The 22,363-nt window shown below is 33.4% G+C and overlaps 3 protein-coding genes and 1 non-coding gene across 6 annotated transcripts; 1 reads left to right on the top strand and 3 right to left on the bottom strand.

Moving 5' to 3' along the window:
- Window positions 1–777: 777 nt before the first annotated feature.
- Window positions 778–3,604, bottom strand: LOC121247074 (60S ribosomal protein L23). The gene is made up of 4 exons (XM_041145408.1): window positions 3,461–3,604; window positions 2,235–2,519; window positions 1,209–1,250; window positions 778–1,007 (listed from the first exon to the last, which is right to left on the bottom strand). The coding sequence occupies exons 1-4, from the start codon at window positions 3,471–3,473 to the stop codon at window positions 925–927; spliced, it is 423 nt and encodes a 140-aa protein (XP_041001342.1). The 5' UTR covers window positions 3,474–3,604; the 3' UTR covers window positions 778–924.
- A 2,672-nt stretch (window positions 3,605–6,276) lies between these two features.
- Window positions 6,277–10,164, bottom strand: LOC121246247. Of its 2 annotated transcripts, none has more exons than XM_041144346.1 (3): window positions 10,101–10,164; window positions 7,088–8,854; window positions 6,277–6,712 (listed from the first exon to the last, which is right to left on the bottom strand). In XM_041144346.1, exons 2-3 carry the CDS (start codon window positions 8,804–8,806, stop codon window positions 6,548–6,550), a joined length of 1,884 nt encoding a protein of 627 aa, XP_041000280.1. In that variant the 5' UTR covers window positions 8,807–8,854; window positions 10,101–10,164; the 3' UTR covers window positions 6,277–6,547. The 2 variants fall into 2 exon arrangements, with proteins under 2 accessions (XP_041000280.1, XP_041000281.1); XM_041144347.1 differs by having other exon boundaries at window positions 9,733–10,162.
- Window positions 10,165–13,649: 3,485 nt separating this feature from the next.
- Window positions 13,650–13,861, top strand: LOC121247918. The gene has a single exon (XR_005937320.1). It is a non-coding gene; the product is annotated as a U11 spliceosomal RNA (small nuclear RNA).
- A 72-nt stretch (window positions 13,862–13,933) lies between these two features.
- On the bottom strand, window positions 13,934–18,764 carry LOC121246248. 2 transcript variants are annotated; one of them, XM_041144348.1, is made up of 5 exons: window positions 18,341–18,764; window positions 15,716–16,507; window positions 14,775–14,963; window positions 14,517–14,642; window positions 13,934–14,422 (listed from the first exon to the last, which is right to left on the bottom strand). In XM_041144348.1, the coding sequence occupies exons 1-5, from the start codon at window positions 18,389–18,391 to the stop codon at window positions 14,309–14,311; spliced, it is 1,272 nt and encodes a 423-aa protein (XP_041000282.1). In that variant the 5' UTR covers window positions 18,392–18,764; the 3' UTR covers window positions 13,934–14,308. The 2 variants fall into 2 exon arrangements, with proteins under 2 accessions (XP_041000282.1, XP_041000283.1); XM_041144349.1 differs by lacking the exon at window positions 18,341–18,764 and adding an exon at window positions 16,607–16,880.
- Between the last annotated feature and the right edge of the window lie 3,599 nt (window positions 18,765–22,363).

Genomic DNA, 22,363 nt, shown 5'->3' with positions numbered 1-22,363 from the left:
TCATGAGGCATCCACCACCACGACCTCCAAGAGTGTTTTTGCCTTTTGATTTTATTTTTTGTAATATCTATTAACATTTTTATTCTTCAACTTCTAAAAACTTTAAGAATTTTGTAGAATTTAAAATTTACTTTTATATTTATTATTATTGTATTTCATAGTATTAGGGATTCTTATTATTATTTGAATAATATTTTTATCTATATAAAAATAAAACTTATAATTTACAAAAAATGAGAGTGAGATTACTTTTGTGATATTAGTTTATGGAAGAAAAACTAGTGTAACCCCTCAAAATTACCACTCAGATTTTTTTTTTTTTTTATTACTTAATGGTTTAGAAAGTGACTATTAATGCAGTTGTGTAATTTCTTTCTTAATGATTAAGAATATTAAAAAACATATTGAAAAGAAAATATGCTGGTACCATCCTTGATTTATGTATGAAGTATTTCTCCTAAAAAATATGCTGGTAAATTTGATGGGGTATCGAGTTGAAGGGGACATCTTCGAATGGTTATTATCACATTCAATTGAACCGTTTTCTTCTTTAATCTCATGTTTAAAATGCTTGCTGTTGTGAAATACTCGTACAAGGTTTGGGAGAGCTGCTTACAGGATTGCAACAAGGCTGAAGTGGGCGACTTTGTTCGCAAGGGATGAGAATGAGACATCTAGTTTTCTTTTTCAGCGTACAAGGAGCACATATCTAGTTTTATGAGGATGGGGTTGAAATAATTAAAGAAATGGGCACAATAAGCATAAGAAATAATATCATAATCCAAAGATAGACTCCATGCGGTTTTCACCAAACTCAAAATATCCTCATAACAAAATCCAGTCAATCTAGGAAAGCTCTCTGCTTCTATAAAAGTATTGAGATTAAATTTTCGGTAGGAGAAACAAAGATAACATAGAACTCTCTTAAACGATGGCATTAGCTGCACTTGCAATCCTCGGCCATAGATCAGCACATTCCTTCCCAATAGGACCGGTAATTGCAGACCCTAAAATATAAAACAAAAATCAGCCGGACCAACTTAAAACTAAGCTCAAAATTAAAAAGCAAGTAACCATGTATGAGACATTACTGAACACATTTGACATGAACGACTAGCATTCACCCACCCAACCTGACCCAGAAGAAGAAACCATCCCATTGACATTCAACAAATACATGATCGCCAATTAGTGAGATAAAGCCATACCTTTCATTTCTCCCTTTGGATTCACAATCACACCAGCATTATCTGCCAAAGAAAATAGTATCTCAATGAAAAAACTGTATTGTAATAAGAAAAACAAAAGACCGGTACCATCTGAGCATCAAAAAAATCAATTCAAAACAGGTAGAATGTCCTATTAACATTCAAAGTGTTGGTGACAAGGCATATGGCACAGCATCCTTAATGGAAAGTTGGCACAGGCATCCTTATTGGAAGTTTTATGTGAAGTGGTCGAAGTTTACTACTTGGTCCCATGGTAGTAAACTTTGACCTTTTAAGGATGTTGTGCCATATGCCTTGTCACCAACACTTTGAATTTAAGTGATCGAAGTTTACTACTATGGGATCAAGATTTTGAATGCAAAAGGTCAAAGTTTACTACCATGGGACCAAGATATGGAAGAGAATAATTTAACTCAGACATGCATGGAGGGTTTTGAGCCAAGACTAGCTCAATTGATGCTTGGCTTGATGCATAATGAGCACTAGAATAGTAAATAAGCTGTAACTCAAAGCCTTATTGTTATATGTCGGGCCCAAATGGAGCAGATGCATGCACAAAAAGAACAGCAAGATCTGCAACGATGGACACAATAAATTTTCCAGACTCGTAACTGTATCTACCGTGGTATATTAAGGAAGATACCTGACTGATGTCTGGCAAGGTTACAAGATACATTTTGCACGGATCTAACAAAAAAATACACAAATACAATATATTTAATCTGTTTTCTTATATTTAACGTCAGAAATTTCACTCTGGTCTTAGGTTTTAGCACTCATTATGATATTGAAGCAAGTTAATAGGGACAGTATCAAACAATGCTTAGGAATGGGCTAAAAAATGTGGTTGGTCAGGAAGCAAACCATTCATAAACCAGTTATCATGCAGCCAAATACGCGCTGAACCAAGAATAAGTCATAGCTAATAGTAGAAACAGCAAAATGCTTAACAAGAGTATGGCCACATTACAAGAACGACAATCTAACTAAAACAAAAGTAATTACCTTCAAAGTACATGAAGACCCCATCCTTTCGGCGCCATGGCTTACGCTGCCTCACAATAACTGCAGGCAGAACCTTCTTCCTGAGATCAGGCTTCCCTTTCTTCACGGTGGCCATCACCATGTCTCCAACGCAAGCCGATGGCAAACGGTTCAGGCGACCCTTGATTCCCTTCACCGAGATAATATACAAGTTTTTTGCCCCGGTGTTATCGGCACAGTTCACTGTAGCTGCCACTGGTAGACCCAGTGACATCCTGAACTTGTTACCTGCTGATCCTCCACGCCCTAAACCAGAAATGCACCGACAATTCATTATGTGCTATTCTATTTGAATTCATAACAGAGGAAAATTCGGACTTTAATTTTTAAATGCTTTTCCATTTTATTGTGACAAATTAGTATGAAAATCCTATAGTCGGCCTACTTCATTTCCCTTTTTCAACACTTCTTCTGCAACCAAACAGATCCCACACGCCATGTTCCAAAGAATCCGCTACCGTATCCAGCAAGATTAAAAATTTCAATAAGCATCTGTTTCGCTGCCTAGAAAGCTACAAAAATTAAATAACAAGGCAACATAAAATTTATCACCTAGTCAAAGCTCGGGCTTGAGATATGCTGTAAACTCAAATTCGTGTGCGTAGCTTGAGTTACCCTAGTATGGAAGACAGGAGAATAAAGGAAAAGAAAAGTTCCTACAGTTTCTCCGAAACCAAATAGATCCCACAAAACTCGTGATCTAAATCGTCCACAACATTATCCAAAAAAGACAAACAATTTCAACTAGAATCTATTTGGCCGCCGAGAGAAATTGGAGAAAATGAAATGACAAAGGCAACATTAAAATTTTGGCTTGAATTAGTTTTATTAGGCCTCCTCAAGAAAGAATGGGATCTGTAACGTCTCACATGGTTAGTCAACATACATGATAATATTGCCGTTTCCCCTTGTTCGGTACCCAGGATCGCCAAGGGAAATAAAAGGAAAGACGGACTCTAAAGTGCCGAAGGTTTTTGGCCAAAAAAAGCACGAAGAATCAATAAAAATGCAAATACTTAAATTGCATGCTATCATTTTATTGATCCATGAAAAAAAAAAAAAAAAAACAGCAGAAAAAATGGATCCCCCCTCATCCTATCCATGAAGCTTTCTCGGCAATCAATCAGAGAAACAAATGGAAATGTAATTGATATAAGAAAAGAAGCAGAGTGCAGCGGCGTACTCACCTCGCTTCGACATTTTTGCCCGCTGAAGAGAAGACTGAGAAGAAGATTAGGGTTTTTGGGGTCGTTTATATAGGTGGCTATCTAGGGCTTTTCTAAGGTCACAAGTGTTAATTTTTAAATTCCAAAACGCCCCATGATCTTTGTGACAGTTTCGATGAGTGGGATGTGGGCTACCGGAATTGGTACTAAATACTGGGCTCAGGGCCTCCGATACTTACAATGGGCCATTATTTTGATCGATTAAGAGAACTAATAGTAAACTCAACAAAGTTATATTTTAGTTAAAATTTAATTAGATTGTATAAAAATTTATTATAGTAAACTTAACAAAACTATAATACTTTTAGCTTTGATCATTTTTACTAGTCAAATCTATTGAGTCCAAGCTACTGGTTAAATATTATTTTGGCATAAAAAATTTTCTCTCGAGTGCTATTCATTTCGAGCGAGTTCACAATTCTAAAAAATTTATATTCGTCTCAAAAGCACAAAGTACCCAAATTTCAAACTCAACCATAAAAGGCAGTCAATCTTCATCAGTCATCATTTCAATGACGTGGCATCATCTTGTTGGGATACTTCAAGTTCTAGTTGTACAATATTATTACTAGTTGATGCTAATTTTTTCTTTTAAAATCTAATATCAACATTAGAAAATTAGTATGTATTTTTTTAACAACGAATAAATATTCAAATTACAATTAGAATTAAAACAAATAAAAATGTCAAAATCAATATTTTAATAGAATAGTAATAGATTTTAAGAGTCAGTTATTAAGTGTTGTTAAAAAGTGGTAGCTAAATTTATAAAAATTAATTTTCTAACTAAATTTTAACCAAACTTTAATGAGTCCACTATTAATGCTCTAATAATCTAGAAAGATAGTCACTATTTTGTAGAATTGAATTTTAAATTAACCTGACTTGGCATGAAACGTTAAATAGTAAATTTTTTATTATGTAAAATAGATTAATATTTTACATTAAATTACCTCAGCGTGTAAGTTCACATCAAGCTGTCCGTTGTTGTCAAAGTGGTTATAAAAAACTCTTATCAACCTCCTCGGCTGTGTTTAGATGTTGAACTGAGTTGAATTGAGTTGAATTGAGATAATAAAATATTGTTAGAATATTATTTTTTAATATTATTATTATTTTAAAATTTGAAAAAATTGAATTGTTTATTATATTTTATGTTGAGATTTGAAAAAATTATAATGATGAATTGAGATGAATTAAGAGGAGTTTAAATTCCAAACGTACCTAAAACTATGTTCTGGGCATTGCTTCTCTCTCTCCTTTGAGTTTTGTCACTCTTACAGAGTGAAAAACTCACTAGCAGACCGTATATGTTTGTAAGAGAAATTCACTTTAATCCATCTCAAATTAATTTATTGATAGGATTTATTATTTTTTGAAATGTAAATAAAAATGTTAAACATAAAACATCTCAACATATTTTATATATTTAAACATATATCTCAATTTATCTATATTCAAACACATCTCAATAAAATCTATAAAATACTATTATTTATAAATTAACTTAAATTATCTGAAATCGTCTCAGCAAGCAGACCTTGGTGCCGCTGGGAAAGTAATGAATACTATCCTTTTTGCTTTGTAACTAGTAGAGTCGCAGGGCAATACTTGGGGTATTTCCTGGAGTTTTACTACGGTATGTTTATAACCCCAAACTCCTTTTATGTAAGGTGTTTTTCTCCTTCACAAGTATGATGATTTTCATCGATGCTTGTCAAATTAAGTTGTCAGTGTAAAGTACAACTTTTCCTAATTAATTAATTAGATTATAGTATTTAAGTGAAGTGGACCAAGAATTTCCGCTTTTCAAGTGTTTAAACAATACTCAACAAAATATATTACTGTTATAGTTATAAAAAAATTTCATAAAAATAAATTTATAAACTGATATAATTTCATATAATATGTTAGATCTACTTTATATTATAAATAAATTTACAATCTGACGTACTATATTAAACTACATTATTTCGTAGATTTACTTTTATAAAATATATTTGTGTCTAAATATGTCTCTAATAATAAAGTTCACCATTATTTCATCATTAAGTGGCCAGGATTAGTCAATTACTTCCTATTTATTGTATTCAAATCTTCTCAAGGAATCTTGAACCGTTATTTTGGTCCCACGTTAAAATACCGATTGTTCAAAAAATTTATGTTGATGCACTATTATATGAATAATTCTATATATAATTGTGAAGTGCGTAAACAACTCGTAATTATTTTGAAAAAGAATGAGATCTATTATTAAAAAATTAATTTTTTTTTTCATTTGAATTCCATATTTTATTCAATTTTTTCAAAACGATTACGCAGCAGTTATACAATTCATAGTTGTAAATATTTTTTCTCCTATTAAAGTGATTGGATAATAATGAGGTACATTTTAAACATTTCTTCTTGAAATTGAAGTTCGTGAAAAAAGGAAAATTTCTTGCCAATCCTTTTGTTTGAATTGAGTCCTCCCCTGGGACCAGTGTCACATATTCACATGACTGAAAAGCAAAAAAAAAAAAGAAGAATTTCGCCCACCAAGATGACTGTTCATGTTTGAGGAGAGCAGAAATGGTCAATTCCATCCGTCAAAGTTTCAAACACTGTGAATGGAAAAATAATGCATTGTTAAAGGTCATCGACCAGACATTTTCAAGAAATTAGAAGTGCCCCTCAAGCCATAACATCGTTCTTCAGCATCGGTTCCAGTTCTGTAGATCGTGTCCACCAAATCTCATTATAATCCAGTGGTCATCCAGATGATTTCGAAACAAACATTACACCAAAAGCTTGTAGATTTCATATAAAGGAGCAGATTACAGGAGTTTTTGGTCTACGAATCAAAATATAAAGTTAACCATTTCGGTACCAACTAACCTACAATATGAATGAATACCCATTCCCTATCACCATCTTCTCCTTATTACTCTGAATCAAGAGAAAGTTACAAATATCTCGATTCATTTATAGATACTAAAATTGACTTACTACTGTAACGGAGAAAGGGTACAACTATTACATAAACACCAAACCTGGACCTTGCTACTTTTAGTCTTGTACATATTTGGGTTGGAGAGTGGGACTCCGCGTGTGGATAATTGCCACTGCAATCGAGAAAGACTGCAGAGCTGATAGAATTGGTTGAAAATGAATGAAATACAAACCATCATGAACATTTACCATCCTCAAGGTGGGAGAGGTATGCTGTGACCCCTGAAAATTTGAAGATTGGACACAGTTATACCATGCGTGTCTAAATATGGCACATATATGAAGTCGACAGATAGATATATGAAAAACTATCCCCTTAAAATCTCTCTATGACAAGCAACTCTTTGGAAGTATGTCATCTTTCTTTCTCAGTCACAATAGAATACAGCAAAACTAAGAAAAAATAAGTACCTTGCTAATTTCAAATAATTTCTAACCTTGATCATGAAAATGTCACAACAGAAAGAGAATAATAGAGTAATACAGTGCGGAAAAAGCAAAATCTATAGTAGCCACAGCTTCAAGCTATTAGTGACAGACATATTACCTGCAATTCTAAATCATATACAAGCAAAGAACATAAGGATATTAACGCACCTGTTTAAATAAATCAAATGGCTTGCACTCCTCCTGCATCTCAACTTCGGGCAAAATTCTATCCTTGCTCAATCTAGATTCAAGTATTGTCAAAGGACACCCGATGTCCCAGCCCCCACAGTCACAGTGTCCACCAGATCTCCATCTTTCAATAAGACTAGAAGGGCCACAGTTTTTGGTTCTTGGACCGCCATGAAGACCTGCTGGGATTAGAATGTCCATAGTTGTAGAGCAATCGCCAATATTTCGAGCGCGACTTTCACAATGTACCAAAGCTTCCAGAGAATCAATATTTTTCCTAGACCCAAATTTCCTGAGAAATTTCAAGCCCCAACCTCCAATTTCCTCTTGATGATTGTCATGGACATAGTCTTTCACAACAATGGCAGCCAATTCAGATTTTGGCAGAAAATGATTTTCAAACTTACTGTCCATACCAAGTGCTTCAAGGTTGCTTCCTGTATCTCCACATAACTCCAAAGAGCAATTTTCCGGTATGGTACTGGATCCACCAGCCTTGGACATTGTTTTATGTTTGGATGAGTGACTCGTTCTGAACACTTGCACCACTTTCTTTGGGAACCCTTTGTTCTTTCTCTGATTGAGGCTTGAAGTGTTTGCCTCTATGCCACAATGTTCATCACCACCATACAAAACGAACTCAGTCTCCCTGATTTTAGAATTGTCTAGACAGTGGGTAAGAGAAGCTGATACCTTCATATTACCAACTAAGTTATCACAAACTCCATGGTCCTTCTGGCCATCCTTTCTTGAATAGAATGAGTATATATAGTCCACAGCTTTATCATCTGTCGACCCAACCTTCCACAAGTTTGCTACATAGACCTCCCTCTGATCATCTGTAGAAAATACAAAATGAGGAAGCCCACCCTTCCATGTACATTGAAGCATCCCCTGACAAACAAAGGCAGAAGGAGAAGGAGAAGGAGAAGAAGAAGACTGATCAGAACAAATAGAGTTTGAGCTTGACACAGAAAAAACCCTGTTGTGCTCACTATCAGATCTATTTTTATGGCTTCCCGTCAGCGGAATTTTCTTTTTTGGTTTCTGTGGTGAAGATATACTTAAACCACTGGGAGAGTCCATAATATCATAGCATATTGAGCCTTTGATGTCATTCAAGTTTGATCTTCTGAAATTAGCATTGCTATCTAAGGCACTGAATTGGTGAAATAATGGGCTCTTCAATATGTTCTGCATACTCTTACTTCCCATGATTGTACCTACAATCCATCGTCCTGCAGGGCTGACAACTACACCTCCAGTCCCAGATTCCAATGGACATTCAAAAATGAAACTGGGAGAATCATATGCATCTCTGCTCCTAATTTTAGCCTGATTAGATGCCTTGCACCGCGCCACTTTTGATGCATTGATATTAATCAATTCCAGGCAACGACGAAGATATTTCTCGTCTACGCTTACCAAATGCTTCGGAATCCTACTGTCCAAGCCAAAAGTACCTCGATTGCAACTTCTGCACAATTGAGCTTGCTTAAACTTCAAAATAATAGCATGTCCTGAATTTACCCTTTTCACCAACCTTTTTGATTTTGACTGAGAAAAATCCAGACCGTCTTCTCCGGATAATTCCCTGTCATTGCCCAAAATATGCATTGAACGTTCCTTTCCCCAGCCATCTTCACAGGCATTAACAAATGTGTGATCCATCCTCCGATCCAATGAACTAAAGCACATTAATGTAGGATGACTCTAGTTTCCATCTTCGAGATCCAACGAGATAGGCTGTCACAAATCATGACAAGCAGTTTATTATATCCAAACAGAAGCATTCCATCGGTAATTTATTTTGATTTATTTCTCAAGATACGAACATCATATGCAATAACAAGCGACTTCCAACTTTCCCTTTCTCGTTGTAACAAAATTAGTTTCTAGTTAGAAAGGGGAAAAAGAGCAAATTAAGAAACCTTACTATTTCACGTTACTTATATGAATAGGATAACAAATACTGTTAATTGAGTACATTAAACAGAGATGAATAAACAAGAAACGATGAAGAACAATTGGTGGAAATACATGCAGATATAGAAACCTCAAATAATCACCCATACTCACATACAAGAATTCCATTCAAGTGAAATGGTAGGCCACTGAAATTACATTCGAAGAATTCCTCGATGCTACAGACGCACGCAAGAACTTCATTCGTGTTCAAATGAAACGGTAGGCCACTGAAATTACATTCAAGGAATTCCTCGACGTTAGTTGGTACCACCGAGCTAAGCTCAACACACGAACACCTCCTAAAACAGTACTATATCTTTCCAAGACCCCAGAAAGAACGCAGAAAAAAAAAAAGATTAAGTGTATTCAGTAAAACGCAAAAAAATAAAAGAAGAAGAAGAAGAAGATTGGAATAAAGCCATAAAATTACAAAAAGAAAAATAAAAAACTACAACAAAAAACCCAACAAAACAAATAAAAACAAATATACTCAGGATACCCACGAAACAAAATCAGTACTAAATGCAATAAAGCCACAAAGTACAAAGTGACTGAAAAAACAATAATAAATGCACCATAACCAAAAACCCAGCACAAGCTGCAGACAGGGAAAAAAATAATAATAGAACGAATTAAAAAATAGCAGTTTTTCTTACCTCAAAGATTGGATCCAAGAAGAACCAAAACGACCCTAGTCAAAAAGACAGACACAAACGCAGATGACAGACCCACTTGCAACCAGAAGAGAAGCAGGTGATTCCCAACATGCCAACACTCTTTTAATCCTCAAACTTCGAGCTTGTTCTCGTTATCCCCCCCAAACAAACAAAGAAAGCCCTGTAAAATGTCAAACAGTACAAGAAAAGGAAAAGAAAAGGCGAAGAGTAGGAAACGAAATTAGCAGACGAAAAGAAGGATAAGCTCTAGTATTAGCTTCTAAAGCTTTTTCTTTTCAATTTTAATTTGAAGAAAACGAACATTTTAATTTCCAGGAACGCAAGAGTGTGATTGTGTGAGAAACTACCTGAACAGAGAGAAACGAGTGTCGTAGTGGGGGATGAAATGGGGTTGTCAGTCACGTTTCTTACGCTAGTTTGTACGGTGAATGCGATGAATTGACTTATATTTATAAATAATAATAAATTGAGATAGTAAAGTGAATTTCACAGGATTCATTTAAGATTATAGAGATATTAAATTGAAAAAAATTATAAGTTATATTTATAAAAAGATTTTAAATTCAAATAAATTCAAATAATTTAAAAATCAATTATTTGGATATCAAATTTAATTTAAAATTAAATTCAATTAATTGAATTTAAAATTGTGTTTAAATGTTGAAATGAGTTTAATTGAGTAGAGATGATAAAATATTATTAAAATATTATTTTTTAATATTATTATTATTTTAAAATTTAAAAAAATTAAATTATTTATTATATTTTATATTAAAATTTAAAAAAATTATAACGATGAGTTGAGTGGAATTAAGATCGAAACAAAGCCAAAACTGGGCCTTTTAAGCGCCTCCTCGGCCCCCAAATCCGGATTCTCGTGAAGGGACCCTACTTTCCATTTTATATTATTCTTGCGTTTCTTTTAGGACAATACAAAATACGAAGCGTAGCACAAAATCCATTTTCAACTTGAAATATCCTTCAGTTGGCAGTTGCACCCAAAATTAAAATAACTTAAAAAATATTATTATTATTTTTTTAATAAAAAAAAGGAATTTTGGAGATAAACGTGAGCTGGTGTGCACGATAGCTACAGGTGTCCACTAAAGCCAAAGAACGAAGGGCCACTTGGAAGATGCAAATTGTTTTTGTTTTCTCAATCTGGGGCTTCATCTTTCATAGGAAATTGAAAATTTCGCGTGAAATTTTTTGTTAAAAAATTGATTTTATTTTAAAAAAATATTAAAAAAATTATTCATTATTAATAAGACCTATATTTTTACAAAGTGTATGAAGCGTGTAACTAGCATTAATCTTCTTTTAAACGGCAAACACCGAAACAGATGTCCAATATATCATATTATAAAATTATTATTATTATTATAAAATAAATTTAAAATATTATATGAATTAGGTAAGTTTATTTTTATATAATTTTTTGTAGTTATATTTTAAAGAACGCATGAACAGTATGTGGGTCCTAAAAATTTGACAGGGTAGAGTTTTTTTCTAAATTAAATGGGAGAAGATTTATTTCAATCTATTTAAAATTTTATAATGGTGTCCCCTCGAATATATAAGGATTAAGAAATACGTTTTCTTTTTAAAATAAAAAGACACGTGACAACTTTTTTTACTTCAATTTTTTTGTAAAAAAAAAGTTATATACATGTCACATATTCATGAAATACTTTTTTTTAATAGTATTCATGAAATACTTGTTCCTTTTTTTTATAAAGAATCATAAGAAACTTCGATTGGATTGAATTTATTTATTTAAAAGTTATTATTATTTAAAAAGAATCATGGTTTTCTTTTTAAAAAGTTATATACATGTCACGTTGAGAATCCATTTCGAAGATGGATCCTGATGATTTTTTATTTATTTATTTTTTATTTAATAATTAAAAAATTATTTTTAAAATAATATTATGAATTTAAATATATATATCTTTAAAGATATAAAAAAATGAATAAAAAAATTATAACTTGTCGGTAGCCATCCTCGTGCTATACCTTCTATGTGTGTTGCACGGCTCATACTCTTAACATCTAAAGCTTCATTTAGATTCAGAAAATATTTCATCTTATCTCATTTTATTATTATAATTTTTTCAAATTCTCACATAAAATATAATAAATAATTCAACTTTTTCAATTCCTAAAACAATGATAATATTAAAAAATATTTTTTAACAATATTTTTTTTAACTTTAATTTAAAATTATCTCATCTCATTTCTGAATCTAAATCAATCCTAAATGTGAAATTGGCTGCATGAACGGGCAGTTCGAAAATCTTGATTTGTCTTCTGGCTTCTATTTTGCATATAGTTCATGATGCCAATTTCTAACGCACATTATTCTTCATTTCAAAATAATAAAAAAAATCAAACCCTATTCCTATCCTAACCAATTAGGCTGCATATAGTCAATTTCACTTTAACACGCAAACACAAGAAAACAAAACGAAATATAAACATATATAATTAAAGTGCAACCAACGTGACAAAACAACAAAAAACAATCGATCATGTTCATATGTGCGATGCATTTGTACAATAATTGAGAAAAATTTTCTTTTCAGTTTTGATTAAAGAGGTGGCCGGGAGGTCAATTCTAGATGAAATTTCTATAATGGGTTGAATTTGGTTCCTTCAAAAGCGAGCCTTCATGCTCACTCCACTGCAAGGAACCCTTTACACTCCAAGTGCAGCATCAGTCTACATGGCATATTTATGCATGCTGATGATGATATGTTTTGTATGTGGAGTTTGTCAAAGTCGAATGATTTCTTGACCCCAAAACCACTGTTTTCATACTAATCCTTTGAGGAAGAACAAATGATCATTTGCTTTACAGCAGAAGTGTCTTTCTTTTTTTAAATGATGCAACAATCTTGATGAATGATTTTCTTTGCAAGACTAGCTATGGCAAATAATCATGATGATTTTGTGAGTGTGTATATATATATATATATATATGATTCAGTTATTTTTCAAAAGTGATAAGAATCAAGAAGAATGTTGTATTTAATCTTAAATTTAGTTATTTCCGATTAGATCAAGTCGTGGGTGTCATTTTAAATAATTTTTTATTTTAACGATTAACCGTTAACCATCATCTCTAATAGAGATATGATTGAAGATTATAAAATTTTACCTTAAAGGTAAGTTTACTTAAAAAAATTAAAAAAATGTATCAAAATTTTCAAAGGATACGTTTTGAATGTATGATCCAACTAGAAAATATATTAAAAAAATCATTTTGCAATGTTAAAATGTCAATTTATTTTCTCACCTTGATTGCTTTCGGCCAATACGAGTATAGCTGTTTCGTGTACAATTTAGAATTCCTTTTTCAAATCCAGAATTCCCGGCAATTTTCACATCCTGACATACAAAGTTATGGAAGTGGGACCAACGCAATCTTCAATTGTTGGACTAGTGCAGACTCGATCCTGAATCTTGATTTTGACAAGGAAAAGCTCTGTTTTCATAGGAGCCGTCCAACCAACAAGTCATTAAAAAACATAAACATTTTTGTTGTTTTGCTTTTCAAAATGCCATCTATCTTTCTGGGCTGCATTTGTCAATAGTAATGTTAGATACACAGTTATAAATTGTATAAGTATCGTGGCTTTTTTTGAAAAAAAATAAAAAATGAAAAATGAGATTGATTATTAAATATTAAAATTTTCACGTAGATATCATATTTATTTTTTATTTTTTAAAAATAATATGCGACACCTGTGCACTTTATGATTATAAATATGATTTATCATTTGTCAAATAGTATCCCAAGAAGGACAATCAACTAATCCCTATCTCCTCTTCCTTACTAATGGATTTGAGTTGGTTCCTTGTGTTTAAAATAGTTTTTAAGCATAAAGGAATCCTAAAGGGTCTGTGCAATTCTAGATTCGAAGGTTCAAACCACAATGAAATGCACTAATTCATACACCAGCAGAAACATGGAGCCCATATCATGTTTATCTGTACATAAAGAACGCTCCCCCTCGACTGGTGAGTGCTGTATGACTGTTAAGACATATGGCCGACATAATTTGTGGAATCCTATAGGGTTGGCTCGTTTCGGCCGACCCTAAAAAACAAAGATGTATGAAAGTTTAGTTGAGCATGCATGATCTCACTGTCAATTTAACATCTGTACTCTGTACATGGAAAAAAGAACAACCTTGTCATGAATATGGGGTTTAGATGCACAGAGTCCAGAAGCTTAATACATACACACTTAAACTTGCTCTCTTTAGTACCATTTCCAGAAATCAGGTTTGCCATCTGGAATTGCACAACTTTTGGGTTTTGAAGTTGTTAGTACAACAAGAGGAATATGGTATGTACCCCAAAAAAACTACTTTGTTATTTGCTTTATATGATCCTGACTCCTCCATATATTCTATAAATATATAATGACCCAGTTATTTTTTATTTTTTTTTAGTATCCTAAATGAACTGGATAGATAGATGCATCCAGGCCAAAAGATCAGGGTCCTGCAAAATTGTAAAAATATTTGATATCCCAAAACCTATCTGTCATATCCAGGATTGAATTGGATAGTTGCATTTGAAGGAGTTCACTCCACTTATATGAGTGAAGATATCTGAAGAATCAACCAGATGATCATCTTCGTCCTTCACAACTACTACCTGCATGTACATAATATAAGAATCGTGGGTGAGAAAGTTATTTATGCAAGATTTTTTATTTTTTTTCCTAGCTAACATGCTTAATAAATCTTACTTCATCCTCATCATCCTCTTCATGATTGCTGCAAGCAAGCCTGTTAGCTTCCCCAAAGTCATCATTCTTTGCAAACCTTCCTCTGACTCGGGGTCGGCTGTCTGCTAGTGTCTTGCGGCAGGCATACTGCATATATAAGTGTATAGACCATTAAGAACTCAAATTTTAAGACAATAATGCGCATATGTATGATAGTGGTGATCAATGCCTAGGTTCCTTTTTTTTTTTGTGCATGTGAGAGAGAGAGAGAGAGAGCGCCTTTATTTTCTTGCTGAAGTTCCTCTCATTCCTCTTCTTCAGGTACCTATGGATCTTCTCTTTCCTCTGCTCGACGGAGAGTTTTCCTACTTTGTAAGTTGAATCTTCCAAACTTGAAATCTCCGATGCCAATGGAGTACTAGAGCTTCCAGCCTTACCTACCAATCGCTGACTCTCTGCGCTGAGTGCCTTTATAGAAAAATGGAGAAGCTATATAAACAAAAGTCCCATTTTTTATAGAAAAGAAAAACAGCAGATAAATTTATACTCATTCCATAAAGGTCCTGATCTTAAATCTAATTCTCTTTGCTATTGGATTAGCACTCAATTAGGATCCCCGAAGTACAAGATAAGGAACTAAATGCAACACCCCAGTTACCTGCACCGCCTTCTAAATTAATTAGAAAGTTTCAATCTTTAGTCCGAGGATAGGAGAACAACATATATTAACATGAGCTAAAGATCTTAATTTTGGTAAGAAGGCCATTATATTGTTTTAATATTGAAAATCTTCAATCCTAAATGTTGTTTTATAGTTGTTAAGATATAAAATAAATAATAAAATTTACATCTTTCTATCGCCTTAAATTTTTGAGATAAGTGGTGATTTCAAATGGTATCAGAGCTGAGATCTTGAGTTCGAACACTGATTTCACACTCTACCCCTTTAATTAAATATTTCACTTATTGGACCACCTATCGAAAAAGAGTTTAATCTACACGTGAGGAGAAATGTTAAGATATGAAATAAATAATAAAATCTATCTCTTTTTATCAGTTTGAGATAAGTAGTGATTTCACAACAGTACAGGTTAACTAAAGAGTTAACTTGATAATTCGATGTATTCAACACTGAAATATCTAAGCAAGCTGTTACTTTTAGTTCCTGGAGCAGAAGATACGAAATGTATAAGCTACAACAGAACTGCATGCTATATTACCTGAAGGTCTCCAGGGTTGAAAACCCGCTGCATGGAATCTGGATAGTAAATTCCACCATTGTCACCCTGGCAATCCAGTTCTTGTGGTTTCAGCTCAGAACCCATGAGGATGCTTCCGCCGAAAATCCCAGAACTGTCAGCGGATAATGCAGCAGCATTCATGGACCCGGCAGGCATGTATGTTCCTAAGGCAGGGCCAAGAAAAGAACAAGAAGGAGATGAAGGGTTCAAAGGCACATAAGATGGCACTGAGGACAAACAATCCTCTTTGAAAACATGAGCCGGTAAGGAAGCCCCCAGTAGAGGTGCAATTGGGTCAGCAGGGTACTGTGAAAGCCCCTCAACATCAACATCTGATATAGGAATCTGAGGCTGCACTGAAGAGAAATCGAACTGCTCGTGTTGAATTGAGAGAAACGGTGAAACAGAGAAGGAAGGCGTTGCAGAAAAATCGATGGAGGCACTTATTTCATTGTCAATTTCCTCCTGGGAATCAAAGATTACAGACAGATTGCTACTATTGTTGAGAGTGATGGTGGCTGTGGTGGTACTAGTGATGGTGTTGGTGGCAGGGTTGGAGGTTGTGTTAGGATTTCCATTGTTGTCATCGTAGCTGTTGAACTTATTGTCTGCATCTGTTGGTAAGGAAAGATTAGTGGCATAGGAAGAGTTCTCTTCATAACAGCAGTTCGAGCTAGAAGTACCCTCAGAATTCTGTATGGTCTGATCATGGAAAAGTTCTAGGTCTGCAAAATCAAAAATTTGAGCACTGAGGGGGCTCGAAATCTCATCCTGCAAAACATTGGGAAAGAAATATCAACACCACGACTACGATTAACTGCAACATCTGTAAACCTTAACATTTATTCTGAGACTATATATATGATGAACCTTCATCTTAAGCAAAGTAGACGTATCATTCTTCATATCTATATGTAAGGATATGAATCAAATTGCAATGATTTGAGAACGAAGATCAAAGCTGAAAGCTAATATTCTCTATTCCCGATGAGTTTTAGATTGCAGACAGACATCAATGGTGAGACCTCAAAGGAGTGCTGCATATCTCTAAGAACAGAGACGTTCCCTGTCTCTATCTGCTCAATGGCACGTCATCCCTAGTTAATTGTGGTAGCCATGGACAAATAGTCTGTGTCGAATATAATGTAAACAAACATATATATATATATAAGTTCTGCAAAATGAAGGTCGATCTCATGGTGGATTTTTTGTGCAAAGTAGAAAAAGATGCGCATTTGTGTTCCATGTGATATGTGGGAACTAAGTTACCAAATATTGGCTAGAAATCAATATCGACATAAACAAAGAAGGAAGCTCATGGTATGCTGCTTTTGTGCAACATATAGAAATAGATAGCCCAGTTTGAACAAACACTGGGAATTTAAAAGGCACTTAAAAGAACCCCTCATGTTGTCCATGCATAAAGCTTGTCAAAGTGGCAGTGCCTTTCATCTCTCGGCCAACTGAACAAAAGAATCGTAATTAGAAAATTTTATAAAAAGAGAAGCGTGAAAAGCTACATATATATTACCACAACACCTGACATTCACTAGCTACGTACAGGAAAATTCAAGATCAGATTACTACAGCTACGATGGTGCCCAGCTTGGACAATGACAGTTTGGTACTGAGCATATATATATGGTTGGACACGAGATTGAAATATTTTCTTTGAGTGAATGTTGTCGCAAGTTGCTTTCTTTCTTTCTTTCTTTCTTTCCCTCCGACTCAAGCTCAAACGGCCAATATAAATACTAAACCAGTGTAAAGCTCCGTGTGTATATATATATATATATATATATATATGATCTCAGATTCTCCACGTACATATTTAGCATGCAGAACGATTTTGGAGCTTATATCTCTTTAAAAAATAGGAACGACAAAAGATTTTGGGAATTTATATGGTACGTACACTATGTAGACATTAAGTAAAGTTTGGATAGTGAGATAAAATGATATGAGTTGAGTTCATGATATAAAAGCTGAAAATTGAATAAAATATGGTTAGAATATTATTTTTTAATATTATTATTATTTTAAGATTTGAAAAAATTGTAATGATTAAATAAGATATGATGAATTAAAAGACTTTCACTGTCCAAATTACCTTCCCTCAATGAATGACAAATTCAGATGAGGAGACGTCGGGCAGATCGAGCAGAGGATGACATGCATTAATATTATTACAAAACTCTAAAAGGAGAATGGAAGGGGGGAATTTGGTTCCATTTGACAATGCAGAACTGAACTATTATTAACGAGATCAAATTTATAAATCAAATACGATACGTGAATATTAATGCAAAGTTGAAAAGAAAAACGTCAAGTGCGAAAATAAGAGCATGGAGGCCGAATCCCAAAGCGTAGCTTCTCATGATATGTCGAACAATTTAACGTGACGAACAAATAATTTTATGAATTTTTATGAGAGATTTATAAATAACATGACTACGAAAGACAAAAGGAAAACACGAGGAAAAAGGGTCATGATCGATTTTCACCACCCAAAAAGAATACTTGAACGATGGCATGCATGGGGAACGTGCATGACAAATGAATCAATGATCAAGACTTTGTACGTTCAAGGTCAAGAAACCTTACGAGGCCGGGAAGCTGCTGCTCTGGTACTGGATGAACCACGTCCTGAAACATCGTACGCACGTACGTACCACCTTTAAGCCAGCCGGCGAAACCCCGATCGAGGATGTTAATTTCCTCTCAACCTCCTAAAACAGCGATGGAAAACATGTAATGTATAGCGTCGACATCGCACCCACGCACGCCCCATGCCTCGGACTATACATATATTTATATATTCATGACTTATCCAAAACAATAAAACAAATATTACTTTCTAAACAAAAAAATAAAACCGAACGACAAAAAAAGCAGAGAGAGAGCAACGCGCGTCAGAGAGAGTGATTTCGGCATGAGTTTTGGGTTTTTTTTGGTTTTGATGAGAGAGAGAGAGAGAAGACGTTGGAGCCTAGGTTGGAAAATGGAAGAAGATATGGGGTGGCAAGAAGTTGCAGATATATACAGAGGCGGAGGAGCGTATGGAGCGTCCGTACTTGGCAATTAGCATTATGTGGAAGGGTCAAACCGAAGTTCGCGGTGGACCGCCAGTTCCCTCCCTAGCTACCCACACGTCCACGTGGCAGTTTTTTACCAAGGTTGTTCGGGGGAAACTAATATATATTAAGGTTATGTATTTTCATTTTTCCATTTTTTTAAAAATTCCATCCGAATATCCAAATATCTAATCAACAACCAAGAGTTTTTGTATTTTTCTGAAAATCATAAAATCCAAAATAACTTAAAAAAAAAAAATCTCATAAATATTTTACTCAATAACTTTGAAACACCTTTATTAACTATATTTTATATTTTTCCAAATTACTTCTCAATTTGTTCTTTTTTTTTTATCTTTTTAAGAGTTCTCGAAATTCTTAAAACTTTCGTTAATCAAACATGTGCCAGAGTAAGGTTACGTTTAGTTTCTAAATTCAATTGAGTTCAATCTAACTTTAAACTGATGTTAACATCCAAACATTCAGCTTTTAAAAACTTAAATTCATCCCAACTTAAAACTTTTTTATACGTAAAATTTATAATTTTTTTCAATTTAAAACATATTTATACGTATGATTTATAATTTTTTTCAATTTTTTATAAAAAATATTAAACATATATTAACATTTAAACATATTTTACACTTAATTTAATATATCTCACATAACTTTTTTTATTATTTAACCTATTATTATTTATAAAAATTCAAATCAATTGAATTTACTTCAATATCTAAATGCAAAAGTGGTTTACTCTCACTAATCAAACATTTTTCAGAGTAACTCACTTTTGGGTGAATGATGATGACACGTGGCCAAGACTGATGAAGTGGCATGTAACTACCTGCCTACTGAAAATTTTTTGACCGGGCCTTTACCATTCCTGGCGGAGTTTGAATAGTAGGAGATTTTTAGCAAAGATAGCCTCTATTGTTTTCTTTTTGACTTTTATTATTATTATTATTTTTATTAGTAAATCATAGTTGAATATATGATATAACATCAGGGATTTGACTAGTTTGTCGCTGGTTTCACTTTCATAGTTGTGGGAGTTAGTTTTGAATAAAGACCGGTTCATATTGCATAATAAAAATCCAGAATATCTTAAGTAGGAATAAGACGAGATGAAAATTTTATAAATAATAATAAAATAGTTTATAAATAGTAATAAAATAATTTAAGTTTAATATTTTTTAAATTTTAGAAAATAAGAGAGAAAATTTTGAATAAAAAATATTATAAAGTTAAAATATTATTGTAATATAGTTTTATAATATTATTTTGTTTAGAAATTTAAAAAAATTGGAATTATTTTTTATTTTTTATTTAAAAGTTTGAAAAATTAGTTAAAGGTCTTGTTTGGATTCAGGGCGAAATGATTAGTTTAAATATAAAATTATGAAGTGAGCTTTACGTGAAGTGGTTCTTATTGAATGGCTCACTTCATTTGTTTATGAGTAGTTATTCTGCCGTCGGAGTTTGGAAAATTCCATGCATGCAATATGTCGTTCCCCATAAATATACCAACGTGAAACTACAAGAACATCCTGACAATCCGGAGTATCAGTAGTACGTATTCCATCAACACGGGGCAGGTCCCAATTACTTCAACTTCACTCAACTGCATATATATTATAGTACCACAATCAGAAAAAAAATTTGATAAAAATAAATTTATATGAATTTATATGATATATTATATCTACTTTACAATAAAATTAACTAATTTATAATCTAATATACTACATCAAATCACGTTAATTGGTAAATTTATTTTTATCAAATATTTTTTGGAACTAAAACATTTCTATTATAAAATTGTTATAAAAGTTTAAAAACTCGCGCTACCCAATTTATCTTTACAAATGTCTAAAATATAAACAAATTGCTTGATTTGGCTTGATTTGTCATAAACATGATTTGTTACACGTAGTGGCAACTACCTAAACATAGAGAATAGTTAGAAGTTGCAAGTTTTTTTTTTTTTTTTGGAGAAATGCTACAACTATTTTCCTTAAAAATAAATTTATAAATCGATATAATTTTGTATGTTGCGTTAGATCTATTTTACAATAAAAAAATAATTTTACAATATAAAATCTCTCTGTATAAACTAAATCATTTTTCTTTTTGTTGTTGAGCATGTCAAGCAAGCTAGCTAGCTAGCTATATACCTAGCTGTTGTCGCATCACCTTACGAAATTAATATGCTTAGCTACTAATTCGACTTGAATGGATAATTATACCAAGAAGAATTTTCCATCCTGAAGAAAGCAAATTAAATACCTTATATATGGTTGTGTGAATCTAGACATGAGTAAGAGAGAACAAAGATGAGACGGAACAAGGCTCGAATGTAAAGCTGGGGAAACCGATTGACACTTTTCCGAGCGAGAGGTAAGACCAATCCCATTCATCCTGGTCCAATCCGAACGGATCTTGTTGAATGAATTGATCGAAACGGTCTTTATCCATGGGCAATGAGTTTCTAATGTATTGGGCGTATCCGTTCCCTATTTATATACATTATTCTCGTACAAGCTTATCTGATGTAGTTTATGCATGGCGAAAAGGAGCATTGGAATGGTCCTAGCTCATTCCCAATACAATACAATTACGTACGTACATGATACCCATGCACCCACGAAAATATATAAGTCTTCCTGGCCTGCTTTTTGCGTCAATTATCAAGCTATTTTCAACAATATTTCCTAGCTTCTTTCGTAGTTAACACAAGAATCTCTCAGATATTTTCCTTGTGAGAAAAGCCGTTGGATCAATCGCCTCGACTTTTTTCGGTTTGGGCTATGCTTGTATGGTGCATGTACGTAGTCATGTTCGAGTTCTGCAACTAATTACCTCGGATTGTTTTACCATATCTGGAAATGCATGCATGCATGCGTATTGCGCGCGGATCATTAACCTTCCTAAATAACTACCATTTTTCTCCGGTTTTGGCAATATTCGAATATTGGATGATGAGATGAAAACCCTCCCAACAATGACAAATCAAATATATGCTTAATTGCTTGGACTCTAAGATTAATTATGTTTCACTGTACTATGCATGCATGCGAAAACAAAGTTTGGCATTGATCGAGAAATTGGATGATTGGCTGACTATATAGCAAGTTGGCATTCTATGCGCAGGTGTGCCCTGTCCCTCGATTCACACGGTGCCTACAAAACACTATATATGCCAATATTTTTTACAAAGGAGGGGGCATCAATCCGCCACTTTTCACGGGTACGTACTATACGACGATTTAATTAGTCTGAAGATCATCGATGACTTGGCCTAATGGCTCTCTATATATCGATTAATGCACTTGCACTTGTTCTCATTGTTGTAATTATGTCATCAATAGCCTAAACCTTTTGTTTTGACAATGGCTAACCTTTTTTCCATATTTAAAATATTTTTATTAAAACTTTAGTAACAAGGGAGGCAACTGATCGAGGCCCGGGCAAAAGGATAATTCATGATTAATCTATAGTTTTAGAAATGGTCATACTATATGTTAAGGCTTGTTTTGTAATCAGTAGCTCCAAC

This window comes from Juglans microcarpa x Juglans regia, chromosome 1S (genome assembly GCF_004785595.1).
Source record: "Juglans microcarpa x Juglans regia isolate MS1-56 chromosome 1S, Jm3101_v1.0, whole genome shotgun sequence".
NCBI lineage: Eukaryota > Viridiplantae > Streptophyta > Magnoliopsida > Fagales > Juglandaceae > Juglans > Juglans microcarpa x Juglans regia.
This window is presented reverse-complemented; position numbering and strand designations above follow the sequence as displayed.